This window comes from Saccopteryx bilineata, chromosome 3, assembly GCF_036850765.1.
Source record: "Saccopteryx bilineata isolate mSacBil1 chromosome 3, mSacBil1_pri_phased_curated, whole genome shotgun sequence".
NCBI classification, from domain to species: Eukaryota; Metazoa; Chordata; class Mammalia; order Chiroptera; family Emballonuridae; genus Saccopteryx; species Saccopteryx bilineata.
The window spans coordinates 314,583,862-314,607,367 of record NC_089492.1 but is presented as its reverse complement, the minus strand read 5'-3'; the positions used below and the strand labels follow the sequence as shown (position 1 = coordinate 314,607,367).

General features: G+C 42.6%; 1 protein-coding gene across 1 annotated transcript in view; it reads right to left on the bottom strand.

The window, feature by feature from the left end:
- Nucleotides 1-23,298, bottom strand: part of ZNF235 (zinc finger protein 235) — a 40,110-nt gene extending 16,812 nt beyond the window's left edge. Inside the window, exons 1-4 of the mRNA XM_066271879.1 lie at nt 23,184-23,298; nt 21,717-21,868; nt 16,480-16,606; nt 15,907-15,990 (exon numbers count right to left, since the gene is read on the bottom strand). Coding sequence (XP_066127976.1) covers nt 15,907-15,990; nt 16,480-16,606; nt 21,717-21,731 — 226 coding nt within the window. The 5' untranslated portion in view covers nt 21,732-21,868; nt 23,184-23,298. The remainder of the gene's footprint in view (nt 1-15,906; nt 15,991-16,479; nt 16,607-21,716; nt 21,869-23,183) is intronic.
- Nucleotides 23,299-23,506: the final 208 nt, after the last annotated feature.

Sequence of the window (23,506 nt, the reverse complement as noted above, 5' to 3'; positions counted from 1 at the left end):
TTAAAGTGACCGCACAGAAAACCTCTCTCACAACCATCACCCGGGACAATGGGAGGCGGGGAGAGAAGAGAGGACTGGAGTAGTAGGAAGAGAGTGTAATCTAGGAGGCACAGGGAGAAACACTTTCAGGGACAGCCACCTTAACCCCTGGGCTGAGTCACTCCTCAAATCTAAAGTGAATATTTCCCCTGGAACCAGCAATACCAGCCAAGAGAAGCAGGAAACCAGCCAAACAGAAGCTCTCCTGCTGCACTCAGAGCAGAGTCACTTAGAAGGAGGGAACCATCAGGGATACAGTATTGAGTGCTAAGGTCTGAGCTGCATCGCCCCCACCCACACTGCTGAGAGTTCACTGGGGGGGTGGGCGGCAGCAGTATGCAGAAGCACAGTCCCGTCAGCAGAGGCGGAAGCCAGGCCACAACTGAGGCCCAGTGTGAGTGCAGTCCTGCCCGGCAGGGGCGGAGGCTAAGGGTGGCCGTGGGGGCAGAAGGGGTGCACAAAAGCGGTCCAACCCGATACTGCGGGCAGGGTGAGCAAGAGCAGTCCCGCCCGCAGGGGCAAGGCGAAAGCCAGGGAACCCACGAAGATCTACAGTTGAGCGGAGGTGCACAGCCCTGCCTGCGGTGGTGAGGCAAAAGTCAGGGAACCAACGAAGACCCGAGGCTGAGCATAGGTGCGCAGCCCAGCCCGCGGTGCCAAGGCTTGTGGCCCCAGCGTGGCACAGGCGCATGCCTTGCCCACAGGGGTGGGGCGAAGGCTGAGGCCAGCCAGGGCTTGTAGCCCGGGCACATAAACACAGCCCCGCCCGTGAAGGAGAGGTGGAAACCGCAGCGACTGCCACAGTGGGCTGGCACTGGCAACGCCCATTGCCGAATGCCCGAGGCAGTGGCAGAGGGGGTGGCAGGCCTGCAGACAGACCACACTTAAGGAACACTGAGAACACACCCACAGGACTCCAGTGGCCACACCTTTCTTATACACAGACAAAATGAGAAGGCAGAGAAATGCAATCCAGATGAATAAAGAGAAATCCCCAGAAAAGGACTTAAATGAGTCAGATATAACCAAATTACCAGGTACAGAGTTTAAAATAATGATTGGTAGGATGCTCAAAGATCTTAGAACAACAATGGACATAACAAGCACCTAAATAAAAAAATAGCAACTATAAAAAAGGACATTGAAATAATAAAAAAGAGCCTGACCAGGCGGTGGCACAGTGGATGGAGCATCGAACTGGGATGCTGAGGACCCAGGTTCGAGACCCTGAGGTCACCAGCCTGAGTGTGGGCTCATCTAGCTTGAGCAAAAAGCTCACCAGCTTGGACCCAAGGTCACTGGCTCGAGCAAGGGGTTACTTGGTCTGCTGAAGGCCCGTGGTCAAGTCACATATGAAAAAGCAGTCAATGAACAACTAAGGTGTCGCAATGCACAATGAAAAACTAATGGTTGATGCTTCTCATCTCCCTCCGTTCCTGTCTGTCCCTGTCTATCCCTCTCTCTGACTCTCTCTCTGTCTCTGTAAAAAAATAAATAAATAAATAAGAAGAATCAGTCAGAAATGACAAATACAATATCAGAAATAAAGACCACAATGGAAGGAATTAAAAGCAGAATAGATGAAGCTGAGGATCGAATCAGTGAGTTAGAGGACAAGATAAACAAAGGCACGGAAGCAGAGCAGCAAAAAGAAAAGAGACTCAAAAAGTCTGAGGAAACTCTAAGAGAGCTCTGTAACAACATGAAGAGAAATAACATCGCATCATAGGGGTTACTGAAGAAGAAGAGACAGAACAAGGGATAGAGACCTTGTTTGAAGAAATTATAGCTGAAAACTTCCCTAAATTGATGCAGGAAAAAGTCACACAGGTTCAAGAAGCACAGAGAATTCCATTACAGAGAAACCCAAAGAAATCTACACCAAGACACATCATAATTAAAATACCAAAGCTAAGAGATAAAGAAAGAATACTAAAAGCTATAAGAGAAAAGCAGTCTATTGCCTACAGAGGATTCCCCATAAGGATGACATCCAGCTTCTCAACAGAAACACTTGAGGCCAGAATGAAACGGCAAGAAATATTCAAAAGTAATGCAGAATAAGAGCCTACAACCAAGACTTCTTTTTTTAAAAAAAATTTATTCATTTTAGATAGACGAGAGAGTCAGAGAGTCAGAGAAAGAGAAGGGGGGAGGAGGAGGAAGCATCAACTCCCATATGTGCCTTGACCAGACAAGTGCAGGGTTTCGAACCAGCGACCTCAGCGTTCCAGGTCGACGCTTTATCCACTGCGCCACCACAGGTCTGGCCAACCAAGACTTCTTTATCCAGCAAGGCTATTGTTTAAAATTGAAGGAGAAATAAAAAGCTTCCAGACAAAAAAAACTCAAGAAACTCATTACAACCAAACCAATGCTGCAGGAAATATTAAGGGGCCTGTTATAAACAGATCAAAGGGGAAAAAGAATAGAGTAAAAGAAGAATGTAGCTTTAAAGAATAAAATTGCACCTACCCAGGTGGTGGCGCAGTGGATAGAGCGTCGGACTGGGATGCAGAGGACCCAGGTTCAAGACCCCAAGGTCACCAGCTTGAGCACAGGCTCATCTGGTTTGACAAAAGCTCACCAGTTTGGACCCAAGGTTGCTGGCTTGAGCAAGGGGTTACTCAGTCTGCTGTAGCCCCACGGTCAAGGCACATATGAGAAAGCAATCAATGAACAACTACAGTGCCACAACGAAAAACTGATGATTGATGCTTCTCATCTCTCGGCGTTCCTGTCTATCCCTATATATCCCTCTCTCTGACTCTCGCTCTTTGTAAAAAAAAAGTACTCTTTAAAAAAATAATAAAATGGCAATAAACAACTACATATCAATAATAACCTTAAATGTAAATGGATTAAATGATCCAATCAAAAGACATAGGGTAGCTGCATGGATAAGAAAACAGGACCCATACATATGCTGTCTACAAGAGACACACCTCAAAACAAAAGATACACATAGACTGAAAGTAAAAAGTTGGAAAAAAATATTTCATGTAAATGGAAATGAAAAAAAAGGTGAAGTAGCAAGACTTGTATCTGACAAAATAGACTTTAAAACAAAGACTATGGTAAGAGATAAAGAAGATCACTGCATAATGATAAAGGGAGCAATCCAACAAGAGGATATGACCATTATAAATATCTATGCACCTAATATAGGAGCGCCTAAATATATAGAGCAGACTTTGATGGCTATAAAGAGTGAGATCAACAGCAATACTATAATAGAAGGGGATTTTAATATACCACTAACATCACTAGATAGATCCTCAAGAAAGAAAATTAATGAAGAAACAGCAGACTTAAAGGACACACTAGATCAACTTGATTTAATAGATATCTTTAGAAACTTTCACCCAAAAGCAGCAGAATATACATTCAAGTGCTCATGGTAAATTCTCTAGGATAGACCACATGTTAGGGCACAAAAGGGGTCTCAACAAAATTAAGAAGATTGAAATCATATCAAGCATCATCTCTGATCACAATGGCATGAAACTAGAAATCAACTACAACAGAAAAACTGAAAAATATTCAAACACTTGGAAACTAAATAGCATGTTATTAAATAACGAATGGGTTAACAATGAGATCAAAAAATAAATATAAAAATTCTTAGAAACAAATAATAATGAACAAACAACTCAAAATTTATGGGACACAGTATGGGACACATACTGAGAGGGAAGTTCATAGCATTACAGGCATACCTTAAGAAGCTACAAAAAGCTCAAATAAACAACTTAACCCTGCATCTAAAAGAACGAGAAAAAGAACAGCAAGTAAAGCACAGAGGTAGTAGAAAGAAGGAATTAATAAAGATCAGAGTAGAAATAAATGACATAGAGGCTAAAAAAACAACACAGAGGATCAATGAAACCAAAAGCTGGTTATTTGAAAAGGTAAAAAAGATCAATGAACCTTTAACCAGACTCACCGAGAAAAAAAGAGAGAGGACTCAAATAAATAAAATTAGAAATGACAGTGCAGATATAACAAACGACACAACAGAAATACAAAGAATTGTAAAAAAATACTATGAAGAACTGTATGCCAAAAAATTAGACAACCTAGGTGAAATGGACAAATTCCTTGAAACATATAGTCTCTCAAAAATCAATCTGCAAGAATCAGAAAACCTAAACAGACCGATTACAACAATTGAGATAGAAACAGTTATCAAAAAACTCCCCTGAGATAGAAACAGTTATCAAAAAACTCCCAACAGCCTGACCAGGCGGTGGAGCAGTGGATAGAGTGTCAGACTGGGATGCAGAAGACCCAGGTTCGAGACCCCGAGGTCACCAGCTTGAGTGTGGGCTCATCTGGTTTGAGCAAAAGCCCACCAGCTTGAACCCAAGGTCGCTGGCTCCAGCAAGGGGTTACTGGGTCTGCCGAAGGCCTGTGGTCAAGGCACATATGAGAAAAAAATCAATGAACAACTAAGGTGTTGCAGCACGCAATGAAAAACTAATGATTGATGCTTCTCATCTCTCTCCATTCCTGTCTGTCTGTCCCTGTCTATCCCTCTCTCTGACTCACTCTCTGTCTCTGTAAAAAATAAATAAATAAATAAAATAAAATAAAATAAAAAAACTCCCAACAAACAAAAGCTGTGGGCCAGATGGCTTCACAGGTGAATTCTACCAAATATTCAAAGAACTAACTCCTATCCATCTCAAGCTACTTCAAAAAATTCAAGAGTAAGGAAGACTTCCAAGCTCCTTTTATGAGGCAAGCATAATCCTGATTCCAAAACCAGGCAAAGACAACACAAAGAAAGAAAATTATAGGCCAATATCCCTGATATATTTAGATGCTAAAATTCTCAACAAAATACTAGCAAACCGAATCCAGCAATATATGAAAAAAATTATACATCATGATCAAGTGGGATTTATTCTGGGGAGGCAAGGCTGGTACAATATTTGCATATCAATCAATGTGATTCATCACATAAACAAAAGGAAGGAGAAAAACCACACGATAATTTCAATAGATGCAGAAAAAGCATTTGATAAAATCCAGCAACCTTTTATGATCAAAATTCTTAGCAAAGTGGGAATACAGGGAACATACCTCAACATGATAAAGGCCATCTATGACAAACCCACAGCCAACATCATACTCAATGGGCAAAACTTAAAAGCGATCTTCTTAAGATCAGGAACAAGGCAGGGGTGCCCCCTCTCACCACTCTTACTCAACATAGTTCTGGAAGTCCTAGCCACAGCAATCAGACAAGAAGAAATAAAAGGCATCCAAATTGGAAAAGAAGAAGGAAAACTGTCATTATTTGCAGATGATATGATACTGTATATAGAAAACTCTAAAGTCTCAGTCAAAAAACTACTGGACCTGATAAATAAGTTCAGCAAGGTGGCAGGATATAAAATTAATACTCAGAAATCAGAGGCACTTTTATACACCTACAATGATCTGTCTGAAAGAGAAATTAAGGAAACAGTCCTCTTCACTATTGCAACAAAAAAAATAAAGTACCTAGGAGTAAATTTAACCAAGAAGATTAAAAACCTGTACTCGGAAAATTATAAAACACTGATAAAAGAAATCAGGGAAGATACAAACAAGTGGAAGCATATACCGTGTTCATCAATAGGAAGAATAAACATCATTAAAATGTCTACAATAACCAAAACAATTTATAAATTCAATGCAATACCGATTAAAATACCAATGACATACTTCAAAAATATAGAACACATATTCCAAAAGTTTATATGGAACCAAAAAAGAACACGAATAGCAATCTTGGAAAAGAATAAAGTGGGAGGTATCACACTTCCTGATATCAAGTTATACTACAAGGCCATTTACTCAAAACAGCCTGGTACTGGCATAAGAACAGGCATCTAGATCAATGGAACAGAACAGAGAACCCAGAGATAAACCCGCACCTTTATGGTCAATTGATATTTGACAAAGGTGGTAAGAGCATACAATGGAGTAAAGATAGTCTCTTTAACAAATGGTATTGGGAAAATTGGACAGCTACCTGCAAAAAAATGAAACTAGACCACCAACTTACACCATTCACAAAAGTAAACTCAAAATGGATAAAATACTTAAATGTAAGTCGTGAAATCATAAGCATCTTAGATGAAAACATAGGCAGTAAGCTCTCCGACATCTCTAGCAGCAATATATTTGCTGACTTATCTCCACGGGCAAGTGAAATAAAAGACAGGATAAAACAAATGGGACTATATCAAACTAAAAAGCTTTTGCACAACTAAAGACAATATGAACAGAATAAAAAGAAAAACCACAATGGGAGAACATATTTATTTGACAATACGTCTGATAAGTGGTTAATAACCAAAATTTACAAAGAATTTGTAAAACTCAACAACAGGAAGATAAACAATCCTATCAAAAAATGGACAAAAGAAATGAATAGACACTTCTCCAGAGGACATACAGATGGCCAACAGGCAGATGAATAAATGTTCAACATCACTAATCATTAGAGAAATGCAAATTAAAACCACAACGATATATCACCTCACACCAGTCAGAATGGCGCTCATCAACAAAACAGCACAGAATAAGTGCTGGCGAGGATGTGGAGAAAAGGAAACCCTCCTGCACTGCTGGTGGAAATGCAGACTGGTGCAGCCACTGTGGAAAACAGCATGGAGATTCCTCAAAAAATTAAAAATGGAACTGCCTTTTGACCCAGCCATTCCACTTTTAGGAATATAGCCTAAGAACACCATAGCACTGTTTCAAAAGAAGAAATGCACCCCGATGTTTATGGCAGCACTGCTCACAATAGCAAAGATCTGAGCCTGACCTGTGGTGGCGCAGTGGATAAAGCATCAACCTGGAAATGCTGAGGTTGCCAGTTCAAAACCCTGGGCTTGCCTGGTCAAAGCACATATGGGAGTTGATGCTTCCTGCTTCTCCCCCCTCCCCTCTCTATAATGAATAAATAAAATCTTAAAAAATAAAAAAAAATAAAAAAACAATAGCAAAGATCTGGAAACAGCCCAAGTGTCCGTCAGTGGACGAGTGGAAAAGCTGTGGTACATATACACAATGGAATACTATGGGGCCATAAAAAAGAAGGAAATCTTACCTTTGTGACAACATGGATGGACATGGAAACTATTATGTTAAGTGAAATAAGCCAGGCAGAAAAAGAAAAATATCATATGACCTCACTCATTTGAGGAATCCAATTAACAATGTGAACTGAGGAATGGAATTGAGACAGAGGAGAGATCAAAGGGACCAGAGAGAAAGCGGACAGAGGGAAAGGAGATGATAGGATGGGATAAACCTGAAGGAAAGGGGAGAGGGCGTTATAAGGAGGGAGGCAAGAAAGATGTTGAGGGGAATACGGGGCAGGGGGGATACATTTGGGGCAACACTAGAATCTATGTAAGCACCATAAATTAAAATCAATAATAAAATTAAAAAAAAAATACACCCTATTAAAAGACATTTGGCCTGACCAGGTGATGGTGACCCCATGGTCACTGGCTTGAAGTCCAAGGTCGCTGGCTTGAGCAAGGGGTCACTGGCTTGGCTGGAGTTCCCTGGGTCAAGGCAATGAACAACTAAGGTGCCACAATAAAGAATTGATGCTTCTCAAGTCTCTCCCTTCTTGTCTGTCTGTCCTATCTGTTCCTTTGTCTGTCTCTGTGTCTCTCTCTCTAAAAAATAAAATAAAATAAAATGACATTTGTTCAAAGTAAGATGCCATTAAATAAATAAAGAGAATGAAGATTGGGATAAAATACCTACAAACATATATATCTGTGTCTAGGATATTTTATCAAGAATTCTTAAAATTCAGTATTATGACAAATCAATTTTTTAAATGGACAAATATCTCAACTCAAATACTACAGAAAGATACACCAATGAGCAAGGCAAACTCTAAAAGACAAACCTGAAATGATGTTTAAAATCACTGTTCATCAACACAACAAACTACCCTTACATACCTTCTAGAATTGCTAAAATTATGACCAATGATGATCCCAGTTGCACCTTGTGCATTCCTAGTGAGAATGCAAATTGGTACAACTACTGTGAAAAAGCTTGCAAGTTGTTGTTTTTTTTTTTTTTTTACAGAGACACAGAGAGAGTCAGAGAGAGGGATAGATAGGAACAGACAGACAGGAATGGAGAGAGATGAGAAACATCAATCATCAGTTTTTTGTTGCGACACCTTAGTTGTTCATTGATTGCTTTCTCATATGTGCCTTGACTGCGGGCCTTCAGTAGACCGAGTAAGTAACCCCTTGCTCGAGCCAGTGACCTTGGGTCCAAGCTAGTGAGCTTTGCTCAATCCAGGTGAGTCCGCGGCTCAAGCTGGCGACCTTGGGGTCTCGAACCTGGGTCCTCTGCATCCCAGTCCGACACTCTATCCACTGTGCCACCGCCTGGTCAGGCACGAGTTTCTTAAATTAAACATACACCTACCAAATGACCAGGGTAATTCCACGCCTACATATTTACCCAAGAGAAAAAATAATCTGTATGTGACTTTTCATAGCAGCTTTGGTCATAGTAGCTAAAAAACAAAAATAAACTAAGTCCTCCAAAATGGTGAGTGGACAAAGATACGGCATTGTCATATAAAGAAATATTGTGCAGCAATAGGAAAAAACTATTGAAACACACATCTCAAAAACATGCTAAGAGAAAGAAATCAGACACAGAATGCTAAGAGAGCAGGCCCGCGGCTGGCTGGGGATAGTACGGTTGTACAACGTGCAGCCCCACCAGGAATGCGTGAGACTTCAGTTGGGGTTACCACTGCTCACAATTTTAACTCTTCTAGTGGATGTGTAATGGCTGCTGTAGTTTTGATAATGACTGGTGATTTTAAACATCATTTTAGGTGTGTCTATTCAAGTTTATCATGATTTGTGTATCTTTTTTTGTGTTGTATTTGAGTTCAGATCATTGTCTATTTTAAAAAACTGACTTGTCTTGTAAGAAGTCTTTACAAAATATCCTGGACACTAAAACTTTGCAGTTATTTAATCCCAATCTGCAATGCCTTTTCATTTCTCCTTTATTTTTTTTTAAGAAACAGGAAGAGGAGAGGAGGGTGGGACAGAGATTGAGACAGACTAAGAGAGAATGGAAAGAGGAGGATGTAAAAAGGAGGGAGAGAGGGAGAGAGGGAGAGAGAGAGAGAAGCATTCATTTGTTGTTCAACTTAGTTGTACATTCATTGTTCACTTCCTGTGAGCGCCCTGACTGGGGATCAAACCCACAACCTTGGTTTTTCGGGACAACACTCTAACTGACAAGCCAACCGGCCAGTGCTATCTGATGAAACAGTATAAACATGTCTATGTTATACTCTTTTCATTACTTTTGTATTGTCAGTATTTCTAAAATAAAAATTTCAAAGCCACCCTGGTTGGTTGGCTCAGCAGTAGAGTGTCGGCCTGGCATGTGGAAGTCATGGGTTCGGTTCCCGGCCAGGGCACACAGGAGAAGCGCCCATTTGCTTCTCCACCCTTTGCCCTCTCCTTTCTCTCCATCTCTCCCACAGCCAAGGCTCCATTAGAGCAAAGTTGGCCCGGGCACTGAGGATGGCTTCATGACCTCTGCCTCAGGTGCTACATCAGTTCCAGCTGCAACAGAGCAACTTCCCAGATGGGCACACCATCGCCCCCTAGTGGGCATGCCGGGTGGATCCCAGTCAGGCACATGGGGGAGTCTGTCTCTGCCTCCCCGCTTCCAATTTCAGGAAAAAAAAAAAAAGAAAAAAACCTCAAAGCCATGGAAGAAGAAAAAGGACATCATCCAGATCATGGTGTGTGTGTGGGGAAAGCTGGAGAAGCTGACAATTCAGTGACTTTTTACGTTGTTGGGTCAATTTATAAGCAATGGGAAAAGGTATGGTGATGAATGTTCAAACAACTCAACTGTAACAAACTGTATCTCATTAAAATATTTTTACTATGTATGTCCCCAGTTTGGTGGTTTATTATACAATTATCTTAATGAAGCACAAACACAATTTTAGAATTAACTAATGAAAATGAGTTTCATCTGTAACTCCTCCCCCTTTTGTGGCTGTTGAGCCCGCAGGACAATGGCACGGTGGCGCGTCAGGCACCCACACAAACATCACGGGCTTAACTGAGGGCTCTACTGAGCGCAAACAGGCCGAACTCCCCACTCGGGCACTTACAAACCATGTGATGTTTTTCTAAAGCATTAAGTTTCAGCTATATAAAAACAGACCCTTATATCACCTAAGGATTAAATGCATACAAAGTGCTTCTTATAATCCTCATGACAAATTACCGTATTCCCCCATGTATTATAAGATGCACCCTTTCTGAAAAATTTGGGGTCTAAAAACTGGGTGAGTCTTATATAGTTGTAGAGTTTTTTTACTTGCATTTCCCAGTTTTTCGTGCAGATGAGGAGTTGTATGAATTTTATGATGAGTAAAACTTGAGTTCAACAACTTTATGTAATACATTTTTTTTTTCAAATTTTGGGCCCCAAAATTAAGGTGCGAGTTATACATGGGAGCATCTAACACATGGGAAAATATGATAATTTTGAGTATTACCAAATTTCCTGGCCTGTGGTGGTGCCGTGAATAAAACATCAACCTGGAATGCTGAGGTTGCCAGTTTGATAGCCTGGCTTGCCTGGTCAAGGCACATGTGAGAAGCAACCAATGAATAACTAAAGTGAAGCAACTATGAGTTGATACACTTCTTGCTCTACCACCCCCTCCATAAAATCAATACAATTGTTTTTTTAAAAAAGGGTATTGGCCTGACCTGTGGTGGCTCAGTGGATAAAGCATCAACCTGGAATGCTGAAGTTGCCGGTTCAAAACCCTGGCCTTGCCCGGTCAAGGTACATATGGGAGTTGAAGCTTCCTGCTCCTTCCCCCCTTCTCTCTCTCTCTCTCTCTCTCTCTCACCCCTCTAAAATGAATAAATAAATAAAATTTAAAAAAAGGGTATTACCAATTTATACAAATTACACTTGAACTTTCTCAGAATTGCAAAAGTTTCAGTGTTTCAGTGATTTCTTCTCTTTTCCTCCGCAGGAGTCTCCTTATTTACACAGCTGTATCAGTGACTTCTCTAAATGTCTTATTTGACATTTCTACCAGAGAACTTCACCTGGGTCCTGTGATGGGTTAAGTATTTGTAGAGAGCAAGAGGGAGGATAGGATGGATTGGTGAGCGATGACTGCCTGGCTGGGGATAGGGATTCCACAAAAAACACCTGTTAAAACTAATAAATGAATTCAGCAAAGCAGCACCACACAATGTCCACACACAAAGATCAGCTGCATTTCTATACACAATGAACAATCTGAAAAGGAAATTATGAAAATAATTCCAGTAAAGTACAGCACAGTGAATATAGTCAATAATATTACAATAACTACATATGGTGCCAGGTGGGTACTAGAAATATCAGGGGATCACGTTGTAAATTATATGGTTGTCTAACCACTATGCTGCACACCTGAAACTAATATAAAGAAATATTGAATGTTCACTGTAATAGAAGAATAAAAAAAGGTAACAAATGCACATGATAAAATACAAACATATTCAATAATTATGTTTGAAGACAAAAACAAAACAAAATAATTCCATTGACCACAGCTTCACAAAGAATAAAATACTTAGGAATTAATCAAGAGGGTGAAAGACTTGTACACCAAACACTATAAAACACTGATAAAATAAATTAAGAAGATATTAAAAATGGAATAACGTCCTATGTTCTTGAACTGGAAGACTTAATACTGTTAAGATGTCACAGTTACCCAAAAGGATCTACAGATTGGAAGCTATCCCTGTCAACATCTCACCTGACCCATGCTGATGTAGTGGATAGAGCATCGACCTGGAACACTGAGGTCCCCAGTTCAAAACCCCAGGCTTGCCTGGTCAAGGCACATAGGAGAAGCAACTACTACAAGTTGGTGCTTCCTGCTCCTCCCTTATGGCCTTTCTCTCTCTAAAATCAATAAAATCTTAAAAAAGAAAAATCCTGCCCTGGCTGAATAGCTCAGTTGGTTAGAGCACTGTCCCAAAGCACAGAGGCTGCTCATTTGATCACGAGTTCAGCAACCAGTGATCTCTCTCTCTCCCCACCTTCCTCTCTCACTGAAATTAATTAAAAAAAAATCCCAACACCAGAAATAGACATATTCATCCTAAAATTCACATGAAACCTTACAGGAACCCAACTAGCCAAAACAGTTTTGAAAAACAAGAAAAAAGTTGGAAGACTTACACCCTGATTTTAAAATTTACTATAAAGCTATAGTGTGGCACTGACATACAGACAGACACACATACACACCAAGGAAGCAGCCCAGGGAGCCCAGAAATGAACTACTGCAGACAGCAGGGGTCAACCTTTTATACCTACCGCCCACTGTTGTATCTCTGTTAGTAGTAAAATTTTCTAACCGCCCGCCGGTTCCACAGTAATGGTGATTTATAAAGTAGGGAAGTAACTTTACTTTATAAAATTTATAAAGCAGAGTTATAGCAAGTTAAAGCATATAATAATACTTACTTACCAAGTACTTTATGGCAGATTTTCGCTAAGTTTGGCAGAATAAATCTTTATAAAACAACTTAATATAGTTAAATCTATCTTTTTATTTATACTTTGGTTGCTCCACTACCGCCCACCATGAAAGCTGGAACACCCACTAGTGGACGGTAGGGACCAGGCTGACTATCACTGGCATATAGAGTCCAATGATTTTAGACAAGGATGCCAAGATCACTCAATAAGGAAAGGACCATCTTTTCAAAAAATGGTTCCGGGAAAAATGAATATCCACATGCAAAAGAATGAAGTTAGACCCTTTCTTACACTGTATACAAATATTCATTCAAAATGCAAAGACCTAGATATAAGACCTAAAACTATACAAATCTTAGGAGAAAACAGAGCAAAAGCCCCACGACATTGCATTTGGGAAGGGAATTCTTAGATATGACACCAAAGGCACAGGCAACAAAAGAAAATTCTGTCTGATTTTTGTCTGTGGCCTTTTTACTTTGTTTATAGGCCTTTTTATTCTTTATCTTCTTTTTTCTTTCTTTCTTTCTTTTTAGATAGAGACAGGATCATCAATAGCCTGGCCGGCCAGCTCAGTCCGAGCGCGGTCCTGATACACCAAGGCTGCGGGTTTGATCCCAGTCAGGGCACATGCAGGAAGTGACCAATGAGTGCACAATAAAGTGGAACAACAAAATGAATGCTGCTTTCTCTCTCTCTCACTCCCTCTCCCTCGCTCCCTTCCTCCGTCTCTCTAGAATCAATAAATCAACAAAAAGAAAAAAAAATTGCTTTTGTGATAATTAAAAACTTTTGTGCATCAAAAGAATAAAAAGACCCTGGCCAGATAGTTCAGTTGGTTAGAGTAGAGCACTGTCCTAAAGAACAGAGGTTGCTGGTTTGAAACCTGATCAGGGCATATTCATGATCGTATTGATGATCCTGTCTCTATGTAAAAAGAAAGAAAAGAAAAGGAAGAAAGAAAGAAAAAAGAAGATAAAGAATAAAAAGGCCTATAAACAAAGTAAAAAGGCCACAGACAAAAATCAGACAGAATAAGAGAAAATTTTTGTAAATCATGTATCTGAAATGGGATTAATATTTAGAATACATAGAGAACTCCTAAAATTCAACAATAGAAAACAAACACCCTGCCCTGGCTGGTTGGCTCAGCGGTAGAGCGTCGGCCTGGCGTGCGGGGGACCCGGGTTTGATTCCCGGCCAGGGCACATAGGAGAAGCACCCATTTGCTTCTCCACCCCCACCCCCCCTCCTTCCTCTCTGTCTCTCTCTTCCCCTCCCACAGCCAAAGCTCCATTGGAGCAAAGATGGCCCGGGCGCTGGGGATGGCTCCTTGGTCTCTGCCCCAGGCGCTAGAGTGGCTCTGGTCGCAGCAGAGCGATGCCCCGGAGGGGCAGAGTGTCACCCCTGGTGGGCGTGCTGGGTGGATCCCGGTCGGGCGCATGCGGGAGTCTGACTGTCTCTCCCCGTTTCCAGCTTCAGAAAAATACAAAAAAAAACAAACAAACACACACCCTGATTCAAAAACAAGCAAAAGATATTGGGGGAATTCTCTGTGAAATGTATGACTGTCTGACCACTATACCTGAAACCAATACCAAATAATACTGAGTATCAATTTTTTGTGTGTGTGACAGAGACAAAGTCAGAGAGAGGGACAGATAGGGTCAGACAGACAGGAAGGGAGAGAGATGAGAAGCATCAGTTCTTTGTTGCAGCTCCTTAGTTCATTGCTTTCTCATATATGCCTTAACCGGGGAGCTACAGCAGACCGAGTGACCCCTTGCTCGAGCCAGCAACCTTGGGCTCAAGCTGGTAAGCCTTGCTCAAACCAGATGAACCCGCACTCAAGCTGGCAACCTCGGGGTCTCGAACCTGAGTCCTCTGCATTCCAGTCCGACGCTCTATCCACTACGCCACCGCCTGGACAAGCTATTGAATGTAAATTGTAATTGAAAAATTCTTTTTAAAAATAGGCATAAGATTTGAACATATATTTCTCCAAAGATACACAAATGGTCAGCATGCATGTGAAAAGATGCTTAACATTAATCATTAACAAAATGCAAAACAAAGCAAGGAGATACCACTTTACACTCATTATGATGGCTATTATTTAAAAACAAAAAACAAACAAGTATTGGCGAGGATATGGCAAATTGGAACCCTTGTGCATTGCTGGTGGGAACTTTAAGTGGTACACCTACTATGGAAAATGGTATAGGGCTCCTCAAAAATTAAAAATAGCCCCTGGCTGGTTGGCTCAATGGTAGAGCATCAGCTTAGCGTGTGGAAGTCCCAGGTTCGATTCCTAGTCAGGGCACACAGAAGAAGTGACCATCTGCTTCTCCACCCCTCCCGATCCCCTTCCCCTCCTACAGCCATGGCTCAAATGAGCAAGTTGGCCCCAGTCACTGAGGATGGCTCCATAGCCTTGCCTTGGCTGCCAAGCAATGGAGCAGCAGCCCCAGATGGGAAGAACATCAGCTTTAGACAGAGATTGCTGGATGGATCCCGGTTGGGGAACATGCAGGAATCTGTCTCCGTCTACCAGCCTCTCACTTGATTTAAAAAATTAAAAATGGCACAAAGGAAACAAGATAGAAGGTGACAGAGGACAATCTGACTTTGGGTGGTGGGTATGCAACATAATTGAACGACAAGATAACCTGGACTTGTTATCTTTGAATATATGTATCCTGATTTATTGATGTCACCCCATTAAAAAAATAAAATTATAAAAAAAAAAAAAAAAAAAAAAAAAAAAAAGAACGCAAAAAAAAAAAAAAAAAAAAAATTAAAAATGAAATTACTGCCCTGGCTGTGTATCTAATTGGTTAGAGCGTCATCTAGATACTCCAAGGTTGCAGGTTCCATTCCAGGTCAGGGCACATACAAGAATCAACCAATAAATGCATAATAAGTGGAACAAACCAATGTTTCTCTCTCTTCCTCTCTCTATCCCCCTTTTGTGGGAGACTGCAAGCTGACAGGGCCTTGCAGTTTAGATTTGTGGGGGACAAAGGTGTGGGGGACTGACAGGGTCCTTGCTGCCCATCCTCCCACCTCACTTGCCTGCTTAAGTTGCTAAAGGCTAAGCTCTTCCCCACAACCTCTGGATTTTGTTCTGAGTGAAACAAAAAGCCAGCGGAAGGTGTGAAGCAGAGGAGTGACATGATGTGACTGATGTTTCCAGGTCCCTGTGTGGCGAGCAGATCACCCGGGAGACAGAGTAACTTCAAGGACACCAGCGGCAGCACTCCCCTGGAGGCCTACCTCTTTGAGTCTGGATCTCTGTTACCCAAAGCTTTTCCTCTCTCTCCAACTGGGCTATCACATCTGGTTTAGAGGACTGATGCCCTGTGAAGAGACAAGATTGAACTGAAACATTAAAGGTAAAAAATTCTAAAACATCTGGGTCCCAATACTATGATGTACGGCTCTGCCCCCCCCTCCTCCAGCAGTGTTTATCCAACACTCTGATACAGCTTACTAAATTTCATGACTCACCAACGGATCATGGCCCACAATTTAAAAAATATATATATATAAGGTATAAAGAGCCAGCTATAGCCAAGTTCAAATGATTATTTATAGTTAATTTATAAAAATCTACCGTTTACCTTGGAACAAAGACTAGAAATGTCTTGTCTCTAAGTTTCAAAGACTGGAAAACTCTGGTCTCTAAGGGGTCCTGAAGTCTTAAGGTAGTGGGCAGAGGCCAGGGATGCTACCAAACATCCTGAAATGCGCAGGACAGGCCCCACGGCATTTATCTGACCTAAATGTCAACAGTGCCGAGACCGAGAAACCCTACTCAAGGGGACGGTAGAGGGCGCCCGTGCTCACCCACGGAGACCAGGTTCCTGAAGTTCTCCAGGGTCACGTCTCGGTACAGCGTCCTCTGGGAGGGGGCCAGCAGCCCCAGCTCCTCCTCCGAGAAAACCACGGCCACGTCCTTAAAGGTCACCGCCTCCTACAACAGCAAACACACGTAGCCTCAACCTCACCACTGGGAGGAGGGCAGCCAGGGCAGTGCTGGGAAGGCGAAGGAGAGATGTAGGAGATGAGCTGTTCCAGACTCTAAGGGACCCGAACAACTCTTTTTAGTGGAGTTTCTCCTCTTCCCCTTACACAATCACAAAAGGGAGGAAGAGGAAGAAACCAAGAGAAACATACAAAAATCTTGTACATTTATCACGGTGCCTTTTACGTAGTTAAGGAAGGCTTGTTAAATCACGACACCCACAAGTTTCATAATTAGACTGTCAGTGCCAGACAGAAGTTCGTTTAGAGTCAACAGTATATAATGGTGCCTACCTCCTCCTCTCCCTGGGTAGTACCGCTATTCATCTATGTCAGCCAATCTAACAGGCCTTCAGGACCCCTCGGGGGCAGGTACGCAAGCATTCTGTTCCCAGGAACATGCTGTATCTGTTGATTGCAGTGGCATTCAGTGTCATGGTTAAGAGCACAGGCTCTGGAGACTGAGTGCCTCCATTCACACTCTAAGGCTCTGTCCATTACTAGCTTTGTCACCTTGAACTAGTCACCTTCCTTCTCAATTCGTCAATTTCCGTATCGTATGGTATCACAGTACTTGAGGGGATTAAATGAGGCTATGTCAAGGACTTAGGACGGTATCTGACACATGTGAAGTACTCAATAAATGTCAACCATCACTATGATTACTATCATTATTCATGCCAGAAGGTGTTTCATAAAAGTGATGATCTAGCCCTTGTAGGATAGCTTGGTTGATGAGAGCATTGTTCCAATATCCAGAGGCTACCAGTTCGATCCCCAGTCAGGGCACATACAGGAACACTCTCTAAAAATCAACGAATAAATTTTTAATAAGGTGATGATCTATGTTTAACCATACTAAATAATTAAATGATGCAATAATTTAAAAATGTTTGTTAGTAATGCTGCAAAAAAAACATATTTTTACATGGATCTCAGCCAACTTGTCTAGCTTTTACTTAGAATAAGTTCCAAGAAGTAGCAATTGTGCTTCTAAAAATACGTGTCTCTGTTTTGCTAGTATAATGGCAATTTTCCCATTTCACTTTTCCTTTAAGAGATTAGAGGTGTCCCCGATTCTCCAGATTCTGGCCCAAACTTGACAGTATCTTATTTTTAAAATCTTGGGTAATCTGATAAGTGATAAAAACAGTTCTTTTTAAATATTTCCATATATTTGCCTTTTTAAAAAGGTCATCTTTGGATATTTTTTCACGTACTGACTGTCCATTCTACTCGCTCACATCTTCAATCTCATTCATCAATCAGTGAAATGCCTCCTAAGAACAACGCACCTTTTCTTGCATGTGCAAACTCCCATCCTCACCCCACTCAGTTCTTATCTGTCCATAACTTTCTGTATGGTGTTTTTCTTTGTCGAAATTAAAATTATTTATCTAAAGACTTTGCTGATCTCTGTATTTATTTGATGTGGCTGGAGTTCCGATCATCTACTACTAAACAAATAGCTACTGCATGTGGGAAGAGACAAATGCTGAGAAAACTGCCTCAGGGGAGGGGCCGTCTTATCTGTGGGGACCCACATCCAGCAGACATGCCAGGCACACAGCGTGACCTCGGCCCCACAATGCAGCAGTCACCTTTCTTCTGGGTCTCTCCATTGACCCTAACTCGGGAGACCTGAAACTCCTGGCTCAGGTAATTGAACCACGAGTGTGTAACAAATAATATAAACAGATCCACTTCAAAATGGAATTGGAGCTGCCATCCCAGAGGAGGTGCCTGGCAAGTTTTACTCCTCAAACTTTGAGACTGTTACAACTGGGCAAAATAACCTTTGGACTGGGCCTAAAGCAGCAGCATATCCCAAACAACTGTTTGCAGAGCTAACAGGAAAGCAGACATTCTGATTTATAAAATTACATTCTTTATAATTACCATCACTGTGGTAGCTACTCTGCACCTATAGAAATTCCACCCTTAGCTTATTACCATCCACATAAATTCCTCCCTTCTATTCATGTATAATTACCCCCCTTCCTTTTTCAGAATTACCCCTGGCCTTTGTCTCCTAATGGGAACATAGTTGGGTTTCTCCTCGAATCTCTTGCTTCCCCAATAGCTACTTTTTTTGCATCTCAAATGAAAGTTTAGCCCTGGCCAGTTGGCTCAGTGGTATAGTACTGGCCTGGCATGTGAATGTCTGGGATTTGATTTCCAGTCAGGGCACATAGAAGCAACCATTTGCTTCTCCACCTCTCTCCATCCCCTTTCTCTCTCTCTTCCTCTCCCACAGCCATGGCTCCATTGGTTCCAGTGAGTTGGCCCCAGGCACTGAGGATGGCTCCCTGGAGCCTTTGTCTCAGGTTGTGAACATGGTCCTAGATGGGCAGAGCACTGGCCCTAGACAGGGGCTGCTGGGTGGATCCTGGTCAGGTCGGGGCACATACGGAGTCTATCTCCCCTATTCTCACTTGAAAAAAGAAGGAAAATAAAATGAATACTTGTTGCCTTTTACTCTGGCCTTTTATTTATTTATTTATTTTTTATTTTTATTTTTTTTGTATTTTTCCGAAGCTGGAAACGGGGAGGCAGTCAGACAGACTCCCGCATGCGCCCGACCGGGATCCACCCGGCACGCCCACCAGGGCGATGCTCTGCCCATCCGGGGCATCACTCTGTCACGACCAGAGCCACTCTAGCGCCTGGGGCAGAGGCCAAGGAGCCATCCCCAGCGCCCGGGCCATCTCTTGCTCCAATGGAGCCTCAGCTGCGGGAGGGGAAGAGAGAGACAGAGAGGAAGGAGAGGGGGAGGGGTGGAGAAGCAGATGGGCGCCTCTCCTGTGTGCCCTGGCCGGGAATCAAACCCGGGACTGCCGCACGCCAGGCCGACGCTCTACCACTGAGCCAACCGGCCAGGGCCTGGTCTTTTATTTTTAAGTTAGGTGTCAGCTAGGGCCTGAGTGAGCTTCAGTAGGTTTCTGAACGTTCACAAGTCTGTTTATGTCAAAATGCGAACAAGACCATCTATATCCTTACTCTCCTGTTCCAGGGAATAAGGCCAAGCAAGTCTCTGGTACTCCTAGACTAAGGGCGTACTTCTTTCAAATATGCTAACATGTCAATGAATAAAACACTTCACTATAATACATATATGGTTAAACTTAGAATTAAAGAATCCAGATCTTCTTGTTTGGAAACTAAATTTCTTTTCTCCAAGTTCATTATCAGCTGGACTTGGCTGCACCAAGCCACACTTTAGACATTCTTTCCACAAATATGAGGCACCCTGTATCAGAAAACTGAGTCCCTAGAACTTTAAGGAGAGAAAAAAATGGTGAAAGTCTCAAAATTCCTTTTTGGGAAAAAAGTTTGTAGGAAAACTGTCCTTACAAACACCTTTAAAATGGTAAAATTCATAACCCACATAAAAAGGGGGAAAATATTGCCATATTCCCCATGTATAAGACGCACCTTTTGGGGATAATTTGGGGTCTAAAAACTGGGTGCGGGCCCTGGCCGGTTGGCTCAGCGGCAGAGCGTTGGCCTGGCGTGCGGGGGACCCGGTTTCGATTCTTGGCCAGGGCACATAGGAGAAGCGCCCATTTGCTTCTCCACCTCCTCCCCCCCCTCCTTCCTCTGTCTCTCTCTTCCCCTCCTGCAGCCAAGGCTCCATTGGAGCAAAGATGGCCCAGGTGCTGGGGATGGCTCCTTGGCCTCTGCCCCAGGCGCTAGAGTGGCTCTGGTCGAGGCAGAGCATCGCCCCCTGGTGGGCGTGCTGGGTGGATCCCGGTCGGGTGCATGCGGGAGCATTTCCAGCTTCAGAAAAATACAAAATAAGTAAGTAAATAAATAAATAAATAAATAAATAAATAAATAAAAACTGGGTGCGTCTTATACGGGGTTGTAGATTTCTTTATTTGCATTTCCCACTTTTTCGTGCTTGTTTTTGCACTCATTGTTGAAGGCAGTGATTCGTCATCAGACACAGATGAGGACAAGCTAATGGATGGGAGTTTTGACAGTGATGAGTTGTATACATTTTATGATGAATAAAACTTGAGTTCAATAACTTGATGTAATTCTTTTTTTTTTCAAATTTCGGGCCCCCAAAATTAAGGTGCATCTTATACATGGGGAAATACGGTATGTATACTATGGAAAATGGTGGAGCCATTTGTTGGGAAAACAGCTGTGTTAGGCTCACTTACTGGTTTTGTGGCTGCAAGTACTTTGAATGATTAGCGCTTGAGCACATGGTAGAAAGCTATGTGCCCGTCTCTGTGAAAAGCTATGGGTGCTTGCCCTCAGGAGCGATTCTCCCAGATCGTACTCCCGCTACCGCAGCAGTTTTCCTGATCCCTTGCCCTCCACTGTGACAAGTGGTTTTCCTTATTCACTCGCTGGTCTCTGCGAGCCTCCAATAAACCGGAATGCCCCAACGCTTTCTGGCTCTGCAGTTCCTCTACCATCTGCTCAAAGTCAACGTGGAACTGCCTGGCCTCAATCACCAGCATCACACCATTGAAGTCGTAGGTAATATAAAATTAACCTGTAAAAATCCAAAATGGTGCCTGGCCTGTGGTGGCGCAGTGGATAGAGCATCGACCTGGAATGCTGAGGTCGTAGATTTGAAATCTTGGGCCTGCCTGGACAGGGAACATATGACAAGCAACAAGCAAGCAATGAACTAAACAACTATGAGTTGATACTTCTCACTCCCCCGCTCTGTAAAATCAATAAATAAAATCTTTTTAAAAAATTCAAAATGGTAAGCTGTGATTACAAGTACATACGTGTAAATGCAAATAAAAAAGAATGTGGGAAAATAAATAGCAAATCTGTAAACATGTTTATAAAGTGGGAGTTTTTATTTTTAAAAAATACCTATTAATTTCCACTCTATTATTTGTAAATAAGCAGAAAGCAAGAACTGGCACACAACAATCTGTCAACTACCTTTGGATCCCTTTCACTCTTTCCAAGCAGGAAAAGTCTGTGTCCAACCTTTGTGTTTCTTTGCTCTTTTGTGTGTGTGTGTCCAAACTTTGTGGAAATGAGATGTCATTTTAAGGAACAGAAAGGCAGACCCAACTCACCTGGAACTTGGTCATTCTTCTCCTCTTCCTTTTGGGGAAAGGCAGAATTCTGGGAGGGCAAAACTGGGGAAGGGAAAGCCATCATGAGAGATGCTAGGGTCGCTGCCAGTCCACGTGGCGCCTCACAGGAGCACAGAGAGGTACCCCTCTCTCTAGGCAGAGGCAGAGGCAACAAAGCTTAGTGAGAACGGGAGCTGGACTCCAGCTCCCCCTGGGACCCCAGCCAGCGCCCATTGTTCATAAACATTCCTTAAAACAGCTCTTAGTGTGTCTTGTACCTTCAAGAGTGTTCCTGAGCCTGAGTGTTATGAGTAAATGAGAGGCAAGTAGGCTGGCAGCATAACTTACTGGGCTCAAAATGCCTGGGTTCAAACTCTTCTATTTCTACTTAATACTTTTTACTCAGCAGTGTAAACCTTGAGCAAGTCATTAATCTCTGTGTGTCATTCTAGTCACCTGTGAATGGGGATAATAATGCCAGTAGTCCCTATTTCCTGCAGCTAGACAAGCAGCAGTTTAGAAATCATTAAATTGCCCCTGTAAATGTGACTTCCAGAAAAATTACTCTTTTAAGGAACTCAGAATTCAGAGATGATTGCTCTGTCCTGTGACTTATGGTTACCCTTAGAAAAACCTAATTCTAACTGGTTGTCTCACAGATAATTTCTTCTACCGGTAAAGACAGTGAAACTGCCCTGGTTTCTTCTTTTAACAGGTGTAATTACTTGCAAATGTTATTAACCTGGAATAGACTCTCAACAAAGTTTCTTCTCTCACATACAAGAAAATAATGACTAGTAAGAACCCAAGCCTAATAAGTCCTGTTGCATTTAAATCAACAACACAGGTTTATAACACAACATTTCATACTTATTAATATTAAGGTCTCCCTACACGTGTAGTCAGCCACTCTACAAAGCCGAGATCACTACCGTTTCTGGGTCCGGGAAAATCCACAGACCTTCTCCAGGTTGCGGCTGAAGTCACTCTCCTAAACCAGAGGCTGGACAGACACCAGATGCAGAAGCAGCCACATCAGGCAGCGCTCAGCGCGCTCCGACCCCTTCCCGGGCTCGCAGGAGCTTGCAGAAAACACGGCGCCTTTCTCAGTATTAGAATTAATGATAAACAGCCAACATTTTACTACTCACTACGCACCATCTTTAAGCTTCTTATGTACAACTTCACTTAATTCTCACAAGAACAGCATTGGGAAGAAGTAACCCTTTTTTGCCATGAGGAAACTGAGGCAAGGGGAGATCAAGGAACTCGCCCATTATTTTACCGCAAGAAAGTGGCAGAGCTGGCCGGTGGGCCCGAAGGGAGCCTGGGGCAGCGGAACGCGGGAGCCCCTAAAACTCCAAGACCCACGCAAGCCCGCCCCCAACTCGGGAGGCTCAGCCGAGCGGATGCTCACCGCCGCCACCTCCATGTCCGCCCTCTGCCGCTGGCCGCGGCCTCCCTTACCCAGGAGGCAGGACCAAGCCACTGTTCACCCCACGCCGAAGCAAAGAAGGTTCAGAAGATTCGCCAGGACGCGGGGTTAACACCACACGGCAAGCAACCTCAAATCCAACCTCGCCTACCAGGAGCGGAAGTGCCACGGACTACACACGGTTCCTGGACTACGCTTCCCAGAATCCCCAAGCGGAAGCGCCTCAGATTTCACGCTCTCCCGTACTGGGCTTTCCAGATGCAGTTCGCGGAACCACGCTGCCTACCTGCTGGCTGGTGTTTTGAGTGGAGATGATTCCGGTTGAGTGAATTCTCCCACGCTGTAGCCGTCAGAT